This window comes from Oryctolagus cuniculus, chromosome 14, assembly GCF_051225735.1.
Source record: "Oryctolagus cuniculus isolate XC-2025 breed Fujian yellow rabbit chromosome 14, ASM5122573v1, whole genome shotgun sequence".
NCBI lineage: Eukaryota > Metazoa > Chordata > Mammalia > Lagomorpha > Leporidae > Oryctolagus > Oryctolagus cuniculus.
Genome location: NC_142880.1, coordinates 66529890 through 66544345, shown reverse-complemented (window position 1 = coordinate 66544345; position 14456 = coordinate 66529890). Strand labels below are relative to the sequence as shown.

The 14456-nt window shown below is 37.2% G+C and overlaps 1 protein-coding gene and 1 long non-coding RNA gene across 8 annotated transcripts in view; one reads left to right on the top strand and one right to left on the bottom strand.

Annotated features, from left to right (window-relative positions):
- The window catches only part of LOC149122367 (uncharacterized), a 205609-nt gene that overhangs the window by 48250 nt on the left and 142903 nt on the right, over positions 1-14456 (bottom strand). For all 6 annotated transcript variants that reach the window (XR_016220738.1, XR_016220737.1, XR_016220732.1 and 3 more), the window contains one exon: positions 12051-12184. This is a non-coding gene — a long non-coding RNA (uncharacterized LOC149122367). The remainder of the gene's footprint in view (positions 1-12050; positions 12185-14456) is intronic.
- C6 (complement C6) overlaps positions 1-14456 on the top strand; it is a 65717-nt gene that overhangs the window by 7743 nt on the left and 43518 nt on the right. For both annotated transcript variants that reach the window (XM_008262156.5, XM_089313161.1), the window contains exons 4-6: positions 895-1039; positions 7104-7245; positions 14091-14229. In XM_008262156.5, the coding sequence (XP_008260378.4) occupies positions 895-1039; positions 7104-7245; positions 14091-14229 (426 nt within the window). The remainder of the gene's footprint in view (positions 1-894; positions 1040-7103; positions 7246-14090; positions 14230-14456) is intronic.

Sequence of the window (14456 nt, the reverse complement as noted above, 5' to 3'; positions counted from 1 at the left end):
CCTCTCCCAGGAGGAAAGTCCCTCAATTTGTTTATTGTTCCCAGTTGCAATATTTACCCAGTTCAAGCTCATTCCTGTAAGTGCATTGGCCCCAGTCAACTCCAGTCCAAGTCACATGTGCTGAGTATCCACATATTATAGAGAAGAAAAAGAACACATTTGGAGGAGGAATGCTCTCTGAGAGGAATGGTTCCAGGCCTCTTACGTGCATTGCCTTGTTCAGATTTCACATCAATTGTGTTTTTCTACTCATTTTACAAATGAAGTTACAACTCATTAGAGATTAAGCATTTTGCCCAAGACTACACAACTAATTATAAGGTTGGTTGCGTTTTGAATTTGAATCTGTCTGAACTGAGGATTAGTGCTTTTTACCCCTGCCATTTTTCCTCTCCTTCCTGATTCTTCATTTCATTAGTCACCACTCGAAATCATTTAAAGTGTGGAAAATATGTCAGCCTTTGTTTCCATGGTGACTTCCTTATGCAAAAGAACCTCAAAATTCTTTCACATTTATCACTCTACTTGTCTATAGCGTTGAGGCATAGCAGGGCTATTGTTGTTGCCTGGAAAGGTTTTCTGTGCTCAGGAGACTCTCAGTAAACAATTCTGAATTTGGTTTTGCTTCAGTATAGAACTACATGATTTCAAAATTAGAAGAAACCTTGGAAAAACTTTTTGCCTCATGTCTTCATTTTACAGGTTGGGAAATTAGCCAGCTGAGAGACATAGTGGATTCCCTAAGGACACACTATAATGGAATTGTTAATAAATTTAGGAAACATCACCATAAGAAAAAAATTGCACTGTGACTGAGGATCCTTGTGTTCTTAGTGGACTTTTGACCTTGAGCTTGACTTTGCCTTGGAGTGACTCACCTCTCCTTTCCTTTAGTTTAAAGTTAGAGATCTCTTGCGCCCCAGTCAGTTTGGAGGGCAACCCTGTACTGAACCCCTGGTGACCTTTCAACGGTGCATTCCATCTAAACTCTGCAAAATCGAAACGGCTGACTGCAAGGATGATTTCCGCTGTGACAGTGGTAACGTACTTTCGTAAAATGCTCGGTCTCAACTAAAAATAATGACTAAATTAAGCTCTCCTAACTGACTACCAAGTAAACCCCTGATAAAATTCCACATTTTAGGTGTGGGGGGATGGGGTGCAATACTACAAATTACCAAGCTAGCCATGTGTGAAATTACAGCTATAATTACAGTTATAATCATCTTGATCACTTATCTCATTCATTTGCTCATCAAGTGGTGGCACCAATCCTTACACTTTTCTAAAGGAAGTGGAAGAAAAAGTAGGCAGATATTTTTAAAAGTTGACTATTTAAAAACAAATCTATATCCAGTATAATCAAAAAGAAGTAACAAAATACAAAGATTTTCAATATAGCTGAAAATAAGAACATTGAGATATTGTGTCAAGTGGCTAACCACAAATGATATTGCAAATTTTCTTGCCTGACTTCAAAGGTAATTCCTTTGATAAAAAAATTATTCAAATATTAGAAACATTACCTTTAAGTCCAATACTCAACCAAATAGCAAAATCTGGTATTTCAATTTCGGTAATAATAAAATATTGAGTATATTTGTCATATGCACTGTCTTGTTAACTAACAAGTATTTAATGCGCACCAGTCTGAATAGTCTAGCTCATATTTTTGCAAACTTTTCAGTAAAGGGCCAGATGGGAAATAATTTAGCTTTTGTAGGCCATATAGTACCTCATGCAACCATTCAACCTGGCATGAAAGCTGCCCTCTATAGTGTATAAACAAATGAGCATGGGTGTACTTCAATAAAGTTTTCTTTTCCAAAATAGATACAGGTCAGTTTTAGCACATGTGCTGTATTAGTACTGAACTCCTTTCTAGTTGATTCTAAATTACAATAAAATTAAATTTCAGATTATTAAAATCCCTATCATTTCTATGTATTCCAGAATATACTGGGAAAGTAAAATATTTGTCACTGAGTAGCAGATTTGAAATTGCTTAGAAAATTGATTCAAGACCTTGAAACTATATTTTCCCCCTCTTACACCTTGCCTTCTGTCTTCAGTATTCCTGAACATCAGACAGGACTGCTTGTGTCAAGGATTTCCCTCTAGAACACTCCAAACCTGGGATGTGAGGGCGAGATGTCAGTAGGAAGATATACATTATGCCTACATGAATAAGATTTTGTAACAGATTAACAAAAGAGGGTGTCAACCTACATTAAAAGCAACAATCACAGAAAGAGAGTCTCTATAGAATAATATTTATTTGGGAATTCCAGAGTATCTCAATGGGGAGTATGTGTGCCATTGTAATTTAGGTCATAGTCAAAGGGGTTGAAGCAAGGAAAAATTCTTAAAGGCAAAAAATGGGTAAGGTTACATCAGATATTTCAAAACCAGAACCTTTGGTCACAATGATTAATAACAAGGTGACATTAATTCAAGGCTGAATACATGATTGCTAGCCAGATGTCATTGATTTAGTACTTCTTGTATAAGGTTATGGTGGCCTCTATGTAGGGTGGTAGTTCTCGAAGATTCTTTTGTGATAGCGATTATCAGACAACTATGTACAAAGAACAATTTCTTCCTAACCTCTCAGTTTTATTTATTTATTTGGTTAGTGTTGACACAGCAGTTCCATCTTGATTCAGACAACTTTCACATTCCTTTCACAATGGAATATGAGAAAAATCTTTATGACAATGACTGAGGGAAATACAGACATGAGCAATACATTCAGATACTAAAATCAAGGTTTAGAACTAAACTACAGGCATTCAGAGCTTGATAGAAGGTTGTTAAAACAAATAATCAGGAAGAGGCTTTTATCCAGGAGATGATAACTTCACAAATTATTATAAAAGAGCTTTAATGAGGTCTAAAATATGAGAGGCTTTAGATGAACTAAAGACTTCATGGCCTTCAAAATTTCAAAATATCTGATAGTATAAATAGCTAATCTCCAGATCATCATCAATATGTCTGTAGCCATTGATAAAAAACTGAATTATTAAAATTAATCTATAATAAGTAAATAGCTGGTATGCTAAGCTCCCTGAACAATCCTTTCTCCACTGCCCAGACTGTTACCTGAAATTTCTAGCTCTGCCCATGATACAACCATTGACTAATAAACTCTTTTTTTAAGATTAATTTATGCATTTGAAAGTCAGAGTTTTACAGAGAGAGAAGGAGAGGCAGAGAGAAGGAGAGGTCCTCCAACTGCTGATTCACTCCCTAGTTGGGCACAACAGCCAGAGCTGCACTGATCTGAAACCAGGAGCTTCTTCCAGATCTCCCACATGAATGCAGGGGCCCAAGGACTTGGGCCAAGTTCTACTGCTTTCTCAGGCCATAGCAGAGACCTGGATTAGAAGTGGAGCAGCCAGGACTCAAGCAAGCATCCATATGGGATGTTGGCACTGCAGGCAGAGGCTTTACCTGCTACGCTACAGCACTGGCGCACTAATAAACTCTTGCACAGGTGTGGTTGACATCCTTTCTGGTTGAATAATGCCATACCCCCTTGGCTGTTAAATATTCCATTGAAGATGTTATACTAATATACTCTCTTAAAACATTCACTAATGCCACACTCTGAACGGCAAAATGAAAGGTTGGATGCACTATCATTGTTCTGGCTCAGGATGATGTATAACCATCACTTAACAATGAGTTAGAACTTACTGTTCCAAAGAGATTCACCTTCCTCTTTTTCGTCCCTCAGGACAGCTATTCGGAGTCTCCTGAGGCTTTCCAAGACTAAATACATTATTTTATTGCATACATGGATTTTTAAGAATTAGTAATGAAGCTAATACCAAGGCACTGTACCAACTGTTCTCTCAAAGTTCTAATTTCAGACACAGAAGACTAGAGAATCTGGAACTGGTTACAAAAACAATATGCAAGGTGGACATTTGGCACAGTGGTTAGGCTGATGCTTAGGATGCTGGCATCCCATGTTGGAGTCCCTGGATCTAAGTCCCACTTCACTTTCAATGCCAGCATCCTGCTAATGTACATCCTGGCAGTCAGCAGGTGATGGCTCAAGTACTTGGGTGCCTGACACCCACATGAAAGTCCTATATTAAGTTTCTGGCTCCTGGCTTTGGATTGGCCCAGCCCTAGTTCTTGCACGGATTTGGGGAGTGAACCTGTAAATGTAAGATCTCTCTCATTTTCACGCAGTCCACCCCTCCTCCACCTTGTCAAAGAAATTTTAAAAATTAAAATATTAAAAATACCATGCAGTTGCAGTAAAATTCATCAGCTCAAGTATTTAGGGGTAAAAATGTTAATTTCTAGATGACTATATAGCTCCAAGTGTAAATGTATATAATAGGCCCCCTCATCTACACTTTTGTTTTTGTAGTTTATTACCTGTGGTTAGTCAACCAAGGTCCAAAAAATATTCAATGGAAAATTTCAGAACTAAATATGTAAATTTAAAATTACCTGAGTAATTACTTAAGAATGATGAAAGCTTTTATTGTCCTGCTCCATTCCACCTGGGACATTAATCATTCCTTCGCCACTGTATCCATGCTGTATATGCCCATTAGTCTCAGTTATCAGATGAAGTGTTAAGGTATCCTAATGCTTATGCTTAAGCAACTTTCATTTTACTTAATAATGGCTCCAATATGCAATAGTAGCAATGCTAGAAACTCAGATATGACAAAGAGATGTCATAAACTGCTTCCTTTAAGTGAAAAAGTCAAGTTCTTAAAGGAAAACATGGGGCTAGCACTGTGGCACAGCAGGTTAAAGCCCTGGCCTGCAGCACCAGAATCCCATATGGGCGCTGTTCTAAGTCCTGGCTGCTCCACTTCCCATCCAGCTCCCTGAGAATGCAGCCCTTGGGCCCCTGCACCCACATGGGGGACCCAGAAGAAGCTCCTGGCTCCTGGTTTTGGATTGGCTCAGCTCCTGCCATTGCAGTCATTAGGGGAGTGAACCAGTGGATGGAAGACCTCTCTCTCTCTCTCTCTCTCTCTAGCTTTCTCTGTAACTCTTTCAAATAAATAAAATAAATCTTGAAGAAAGGAAAAAAAAATCCTAGGCTAAGATTTCTAAGATCTACAGTAAGAATGAATACTCTATTTGAGAAATTATGAAGTAGAAAAAAAGGAAACTCATGTTAGCTCAACTGTCACACCTCAAACTGAAAACACTGACACAAAGTGTGTGGTAAAGTGCTTACTTCAGAAGGAAAGGGCACTAAATTACAGGGCTCTGTAATGTGTGGGGCTTCAAGCATTCACTGGGAGTCTTGGAATACATCCCTGGTGGACAAGAGGAGGACTATTATATATGTATGTGCTGGCTAAAGCATAGTGAGTTTCGTTAAGTTCTGCAGTATTCAAACCGCCTTCGCCTGTTCCATCCCTTCTTTCTGTCTTGTTACTCATAGCTATAATTCTTCAAAATAGTAATCCCAACACAATGGAAGATCTTGAATAATCAAAAGAAGAGAATTATTTTCATTACAGTCTACCTTCCAAGCGAGAATTAATTACCAAAAGAGTTGATACTAAGTGCTGTTGGGGCAGGCATTATGCTGCAGCAGGTTGGACTACTGCTTGGGACTCATATCTCATGTTGGAGCTCCTGGGCTGGAGTCATTTCCATTTCCAATACAGCTGCCTGCTAATGTACATCGAAGGAGGCATCATATAATGGCTCAAATAATTGGGTCCCTGCCACCTACGTGGGAGAACCAGATGGAGTTTCTGGCTCCTGGTTTCAGCCTGAACTGGTTCTGGTTATTGCTGGCATTTGGAAAATAAACTAGGTTATGGGAGATCTTTATCTATCTAACTATGTCATTCAGCCTTTCAAATATAAATAAATAAACTTCTAAAAAGAAACTAAGTGCTTTCTTGAGGGTCTTCTATAATTGAAAACATTGAATTAAGCAAAATACCTATTTTCCCCTAAGGATTTCAGTTAGTCAAAATTATCATGTATGGATGTAGTGAGACACTGATCACAACTTCTATAGTCAACCAGAAAATCTTGAGTAAAACATTTAGTCACTGTCAGTTAGATTTGTCTATGATGGTAGGACCCCAGCATCCCTGATTACAGGCCAGGCAGGCTGAAGGGCTAGAGAGGGGATGTCTGTCATTGCAGCAACAGCATTCCTATTTCTGTGCCTCATAATTTCACACTTGCTCAAAAGATTTTTATGAAATTCAGAAAGCCAAAAAGGGAAGAGAACACATGGAGTTTGTACCATTTTCTAAGTCCACTTACTTAATTTGCCTAATATTATAGTTCCTAGGCACTTATCCAAAAATTACTTAGGTATAGTAAATTATATGTACTAAAATGATAATATACGATAGTAAATATATGATACTAAAATGATGGTATACATAGCTATTTATAGTAACTATATATAGCAAGATATAGAATTTAATAAAATATAAATGTGTTTAGAAAATAATCACTTGCATAAAATATACCAATTCAAAATGTAGAATTTTATTTTCACAAAGGTATACAACCATACAAACCCCAATCAACATATAGGAAACTTCCATATATTCAAAAAGTTCCTTCTTACTTTTTTGTTAATCCCACACCTTGTTCTCAATCTTAAACATTTTATAAAGTGTTCCCACGGCAGGACTCATGTGCCTGGTTTCTTCTAAAGACTCTGCCATTTTACTGTGTTCACCAATAGATGCATGTGTGTGCATATTTGTGTAACAAATTATAACTTTTTAAATAAAGACAGTGATTCTGAATCTGCCACCCTGATTAAAAATGAAGTTTTGGATCTATAGTTTATTTTCTCTTGTAGAGTATGATCTCTACAACAAGCTCATTGTGTTGAGAATGAGATTCTATGTCTTTTCTTTTTAATACAATCATCTCAGTGGCAACAAAAGCATTCTATGCTGACTCTTCTAACCTTAAAAGTTGAGGAAAACACCAATTTTTCACACTATTTTCATATTCTCTAGACCTTTATCAAAAACAGTGAAAACTCGTTCTCTTAAAAGTTAAAATATTTGCATTCAAACTTCCCTAAATGATAATCTGTTGCAATGTTGTTGCTTTCTTTCCTTGTCCAGGCCGCTGTATTCCCAGCAAGTTAGAATGTAATGGAGAAAATGACTGTGGAGACAATTCAGATGAAAGAGATTGTGGGAGAACAAAGAAAGTATGCCCACGGCAGTATAACCCCATCCCTAGTGTACAGTTGATGGGAAATGGGTATGTAACATCTTTTTACCAGTTGGGAGATTAAGATATCACAGAACTAATGAGTTATAGCAGCAATGACACAATCAGACACATTACTGTCCACTTTCCTCATTAACTTCTTACTACTTCCACTAGCCTTGTCTCTGATATTTGGCTACCATGTTCAGTCAACACGTGGACATGGTCCTCACTCTTAGAGAATAAAAGCATTTAGCATTTTCACATTTAGTTTATATCAGCCAATTCTATAGACTCTTAAATATTGCTTGTTTTGATTCTCATACATTCCTCTGAAGGCTTGGAACGGATCAGACAGACTCATAGAAAGTCAGCCAAGTTGAGAGGTGTCAATGGATTACTAGACTAGGATTTAAATGGGTGAGGAACTACTCAGAAATGCCTTGATCAAGTTGAGGAAAATGGTGTTAGAAAAGTCCAAATGCTAGAGAAGCAAGCCAGGTTTTTCCCATGAGAAGCAAGCCCAGGGGAAATTAGCAGAAAACAAAGCCAGAAAGAAATAAGCTAAGCAAACATGGGAAAAAGAAGGTGCTAAAAATTAATGATATGAGAGCTGGCGTGAATAGGAATAGAGAACATGTGATGTACGGATAAGTCAATCATTTCAACACAGAAGATCACACTTATATCACTATCTGGTCTCTACTTATAAACAGGGAAACTGAGTCTACAGTGTACAAAGTAGTTAACGAGAGGACCAGGGTTCAAATTAGTTTTCAAAATCAAAATTCTTGCACTGATTAAGGATACCATGCATTTTAAAGACAAAAACATACTGGAAGAAACCTCAGGAACCAGGCTGACTTATTTTTCAGAAGTGCTAAGAAATCCTAATGGTTCTGTTTCAGTAATATCCAGTAAGGTGGGCATTTTTTGTAAGTTTAGTAAGGGCCCTAAATTCATTATACTGAGCCAGTGTCTTACAATACTTTGGGAAATAGAAGAGAAGTCAGTGACAGCAGAAGAACGAAGCCTTGGTTTGAAACATAAAAAAACCATGTAAGACAATTTCCTGTGCTCTACCACACCCATAATAAGGGAATAGCCCCCTTGAATTGTTGACCAAAGGCAGTTTGCACTCAGCCTCTATTGCTTCATAACTGGACTTTTTCCTTTAATTCTTCACTACTATCTGAGTTGCATTATATGAAATCTTAAGGCACAAATGACAAAGAGCCGTAGCTGCAAATACGGTTTCATTTTTAGGAATAAAAACCCAGACGGCATTGAAGCAAACTCAAGGACATCAGTAAAATGGAGAAGCCATTAGTCTGGAAGTAAGTGGAGCTGAGTAACAAAGCTAGTTCTATGTTAACTCACTTTATCAAGTTATTCATCATTCCTGGGCCACAGATTTCTCATCTATATGCTGGATGACTACGAATGAGTGTGCAATTCTGTCCTAAAATGCCCTAAATTTGGGCCGATTTCAAGAAGAGTGCTTCAACATCATGTTCTTATCAAAGTGAAGAAATGCACATTGTAGGAAAGCCTCAGCCAAAACTCCCCCTGATAATGGCATTTGCCAGTGTTCTGACTGATGAAGGTTGACATTACAAACTCACCTCTTGTTCTAGACTCAAGAGTTACAGATGGAGAGGGCCAGATGCTATGTGTACTTTGGCAGAAAATGGTATGGATTTCTGCCAACCAGAGCTGTTGTCCCAAGAATTCTCAGAAATGAGCAAATCCTACTGGCTCTGGGAAAACCAGTCCTTTTGCCCTTTGGGGGAATACAAGTTTGCGAATCACTGTAATATCTTCCTAATTTATAGACTTATCTCTGTCTCTCCCCATACCCTGATCCCCAACACATTTCTAACCAAAAAGATAGCTTCTTGGGGGCTATCCCTCTTTTTAAGTGACATATCTCAAAGAAAATATTAATAAGACACTCAAATTTCTACATTGCCAATACTAGTCACAAGGCCTTAAATCTGAAGCAAGATTATGTAATAATAGCATTTGTTTTGTTTTTTTTAAAGGATCAACCAAGGTGTGAATATATACCCAAGTATGTATATGCACACACACATACATGTACACACTGCATACACATTTATGTGTTTTTAAACTTACTTTTTGTCACCGACCAGGGAGAACATATGATATTTGTCCCTTTGGGACTGGCTTAATTCACTCAGCATGATGTTTTCCAGATCCCTCCATTTTGTTGCAAATGACCGGGTTTCACTGTTTTTGACTGCTGTATAGTATTCTATAGAGTACATGTCCCATAATTTCTTTACCCAGTCTACTGTTGATGGGCATTTAGGTTGGTTCCATGTCTTAGCTATTGTGAATTGAGCTACAATAAACATTAATGTGCAGACAGCTTTTTTGTTTGCCAATTTTATTTCCTTTGGGTAAATTCCAAGGAGTGGTATGGCTGGGTTGTATGGTAGGGTTATCTTCAGGTTTCTGAGGAATCTCCAGACTGAATTCCATAGAGGCTTAACCAGTTTGCATTCCCACCAACAGTGGGTCAGTATCCCTTTTTTCCCCACATCCTCACCAGTGTTCTCCCTGATCAGTGACAGCTAACCAACCACAAAAAAGGAAACCTGTTGAAATGAAAGGGACTCTATGAGAAACAGTGACTTGATCAGCCCTTGTCCTGACTGTTGATGTACAATTTAATACTTTATCCCTTTTAGTATTTTTTTTGTTGTAGTTAATACTATTGGTAGAACTCTGTAATTAACACACAATTATTCTTAGGTGTTTAAATTTAACTAAAAAGTGATCCCTGTTAAATATAGGAGTGGGAATAAGAGAGGGAGGAGATGTACAATTTGGGACAAGTTCAATCGGACTTGCCCCAAATGGTGGAGTTAGAAACATGCCAGGGGATTCCAACACAATCCCATCAAGGTGGCATGTACCAATGCCATCTCACTAGTCCAAGTGATAATTTCAGTTCACAATTGATCACACTCATAGGTCTAAGAGTCAAAGGGATCACACAAACAAGACTAGTGTCTGCTAATACTAACTGATAGAATCAAAAAGGGAGAGAATGATCCAACATGGGAAGCGGGATACACAGCAGACTTATAGAATGGCAGATGTCCTAAACAGCACTCTGGCCTCAGAATCAGCCCTTAAGGCATTCGGATCTGGCTGAAGAGCCTATGAGAGTATTTTAGGCATGGAAAGCCAAGACACTCTGGGAAAAAAAAAAAAAACCTTAATGAAAGATCTCTGCAAGTGAGATCCCAGTGGAAAGAACGGTGCCATCAAAGAAGGAGGTACCTTTCTCTGAAGGAAGGAGGAACTTCCACTTTGACTATGACCTTGTCTGAATAAGGTCGAAGTCAGTGAACTCAAAAGGCTTCCATAGCCTTGGCAACTCATGGATAGAGCCTAGGGAGATTACTGACGCCATAAACAAGAGTGTCATTGTCAAGTCAACAACAGGAGTCACTGTGTACTTTCTCCTCATGTGGGATCTCTGTCCTCAATGTGTTATCCAATGTGAATTAATGCTATAACCAGTACTGAAACAGTATTTTACACTTTATGTTCTGTGTGGGTGCAAACTGATGAAATATTTACTTAGTATATACTAAATTGATCTTCTGTATATAAAGATAATTGAAAATGAATCTTGATGTGAATGGAATGGGAGAGGGAGCAGGAGATGGGAGGGGTGTGAGTGGGAGGGAAGTTATTGGGGGGAAAAGCCATCATAATCCATAAACGGTACTTTGGAAAATTATATTTACTAAATAGAAGTTTAAAAAAATAAACTTACTTTTTAAATTAAAGTCCAGACAATACAAAGCATAACATATAAACCAAATTAGATAAAAATACATTGGAAACCTCATGTACCAAAGGCCCCTTTGGTTTTGAAACACCTAAGTATTTAAATCCAATCTTAACATCCTAGAGAAGGAGGGATAGAAGAGCACAACAAACTGCTATGTAGTTGCTTAGCTCCTGAAAGATTCCTCAGGCATTCTCTTACATGGGCATCTTCATTAAGACAAAAATCATTTCTTTAGGCTTTATACAAACAGCTGGTACCTTTTCATATTCTATTATCCTGGGAGTCATTTTTTTCAAGCTCTTTCTTATTTGTGACAAATAAAAAAAAAAACACAGAAAAAGGTGGTAAACAGTTCTTTTTCCTCTTCAATCTCTCTTAGCTTAGACAATGCAAATATATGAGTCTCAAACATTCCTGCTTGATCTATTACTTCAATACTTTAAAAATTCCTCTCTGATAAGCTTCTCATACTTCCTCTCTCCCATATCTATTGATACAACTTCACATATGAATGAAACTGTGTTTATAGCTATCTGAGTGTGATTTACATCTTGGAAAACCCTCAGGAATGATTCTTTTTATTAAATATCTTTATTGCCATAAAACAAAACCTCTGCACCTATTAGATGTGAGGCTCCATTACCTCCTAATTCTACCTGACTTCTAGTCCAAGGCAACCACTACTTTTTTGTCTGTATAAATTTGCTTATTCTAAATATTCTATGTAAATGGAATTATATAATATGAAGCTTTTTGTGCCTGCTTTCTTCAGGTTAGCATAATATTTTCAAGATCCATCCACCTGAAGCATATATCAGCACTTCTTACCATTGTGTTGTGAAATAATGTCCACTTATGTCTAACATCATGTTTATCTGTTCATCTGTTGATGGAGATTTACCTTAGTTAATAGGAATAATTCTGTGATGAACATTCTTGGGCAAGTATCTGTGTGGAAATACATTATTTTAATTCTCTTGAGTATTATATTAGTCAACTGGTCATCATTATAATGAAATACCTGAGGCAGGCATTCTTTATGAAGAACAGATTTGTCCAGGCTCATGGTTCCGGAGTGTCAAAGTTGAAGGACAGGAGGCCTCAATGTTTTGGTCTCTGGTGATGGCAGAGTACCAGGGCAGCTCAGGGCACCACCTGGCAAAAGACAAGAAACCCATATTTATGTATATATGCATGACTCTCTCCCTCTTCCTATAAAGATTCCATCATGAGGGCTTCACTCTATCACCTTATCTAATCTTAATCACTTTACATAATCTGTACTTCTAACCACCCACCACACTCCCTTAATATCTGTAACATATGACTGAGGATTAAATGTGCACATGAGTTTGAGGAATAAAACCATGTTGAAATGTATGTGTGTAACATTGCAAGTATATATCTAGAAATAGAATTTCAGAACCTTATAGTAATTCAAGTTTTGAAGTACTGCCAGTTCTTTTCTAAAGAGGCTACACCATTTTACTTCCCCACTACTTATGTATAACTGAAAGTCAATTTCTCCACATCTTCATCAACACGGTTTTGTCCTTTTAATTAAAGCCATGCCGATAACCACGCAAATGGTTTCTCACTATGCTATTGATTTATAGTTCCTTAATGATTAATGTTACATATTTTTACATATATTCATTGGTCATTCACCTATCTTCTTTGAAGAAATATATATTTCAATATTCAGATCCCTTGCCTATTTTTAATTGGATAATTTTAATTTTTATTAAGTTCTATGAGTTCTTTATATATTCCATTTGTAAGCATGTCCTCATTTATGATTTATAGATATTTTTCTCCCATCATGTGAGTTGTCTTTCACTTTCTCAATGATGCCCTTTGAAAGGAAAAATTAGTTCTGATAAAGTTCAAAAGTCTTATTTCTTTTGTTGCATATACTTTTTTTAAAGAGTTTATTTATTTGAGAGCTAGAGTTACAGACACTGAAAGAGAGAGAGAGAAAGAGAGAGAGAGGTCTTCCATCCAATGGTTCACTCCCTAGATGGGTGCAATGGCTGGAGCTGCACCAATCCGAAGCCAGGAGCCAGGAGTTTCTTCCGGGTCTCCCATGCAGGTGCAGGGGCCCAAGGACTTGGGCCATATTCTACTGCCCTCCCAGGCCATAGCAGAGAGCTGGATTGGAAGTGGAACATCAGGGACTCTAATCGGTGCCCATATGGGATTCCGGCGCTGCAGTTGGCAACTTTACCCACTATGCCACAGCACCGGCCCCTGAAATATTCTTTTAGCTATTCTGAGTCTCTTGCATTTCCTTATGAACTTTAAGAATCTGGAAAAGGTATTACTATGTTGGAGAAGTTTTTCATCTAGTGCAAAACAATATTTTAAATACATGATTTGTGCGAAGCTAATTATTTTCTACGTACCTCAATTGGTTTATTCTTAAAATGAGTATAATGATTTTACCATCATATTTATTTAATGTTAAGCTAATATTTGTAAAGTACTTAACTAAATTAATATTTTTAAAGAGCTTACTATTGTTTGGTCTATCATAAACAGTATGTAAGCACTTGTTAAATATGTTTTAAATGTTATAATTATTAATAAAATGTAAAATAAAATTAGCAAGTAATGAAACAGTGATAGTTTCATTAAAATATTGCTACTGCCATTTCACTACTAGCTCTCTCAGACTTCTTTACTATATTGTATTGAAGGAAATAGAGCCAGAGTGGCATTTATTAGGTGACAATTTATTTCAAAATCTGCTTCCAAAGTTTGTGCTGGCTTTGTAAGTCATGAAAAAACTCTAAATCCAAATTTTAATTCTTTTTCATATTGGAAGTGTAGAGCAATTAAGTGAGTGGAACAGGAAAACATAATAGAGCCACTAGGGCTGAGCTTTGACTTCCAGACATCTTTGGATTCCTCACCATGGGCAAGAAAACAGCAAGCTTTCCTTCAAGTAGTTTGTCTTCGGTCAACAACAGTTACAAAAAGAATTTCTTTCATATAAATAATGAAAACTTTAAAGATTGATCTACATCTAATGAATTCCTGAAAATTAATTTGTTTCTAGGTTTCATTTTCTGGCAGGAGAGCCCAGAGGAGAAGTCCTTGATAACTCTTTCACTGGAGGAATATGCAAGACTGTCAAAAGCAGTAGAGCAAGCAATCCATTCCGTGTTCCAGCCAATCTGGAAAGTGTCAACTTTGAGGTATGACAGCCTATCACAGTGACAGTCCCAACACGAACAGTGATTATAAAATATATTGCTAATGAAAAATTAATGATGCATGAAGGGACAGAATGAAGAGGAAATGAACAATTTTCATTGTCTGTTGTATACTTTAAGTCTTTCCCTAATTCAGTGAGGTGAGAACTGTTATTGTCAGCTCACAGAGGAAAACTGACTTTGGCATAATGGGTTACCTAAAACAGCTA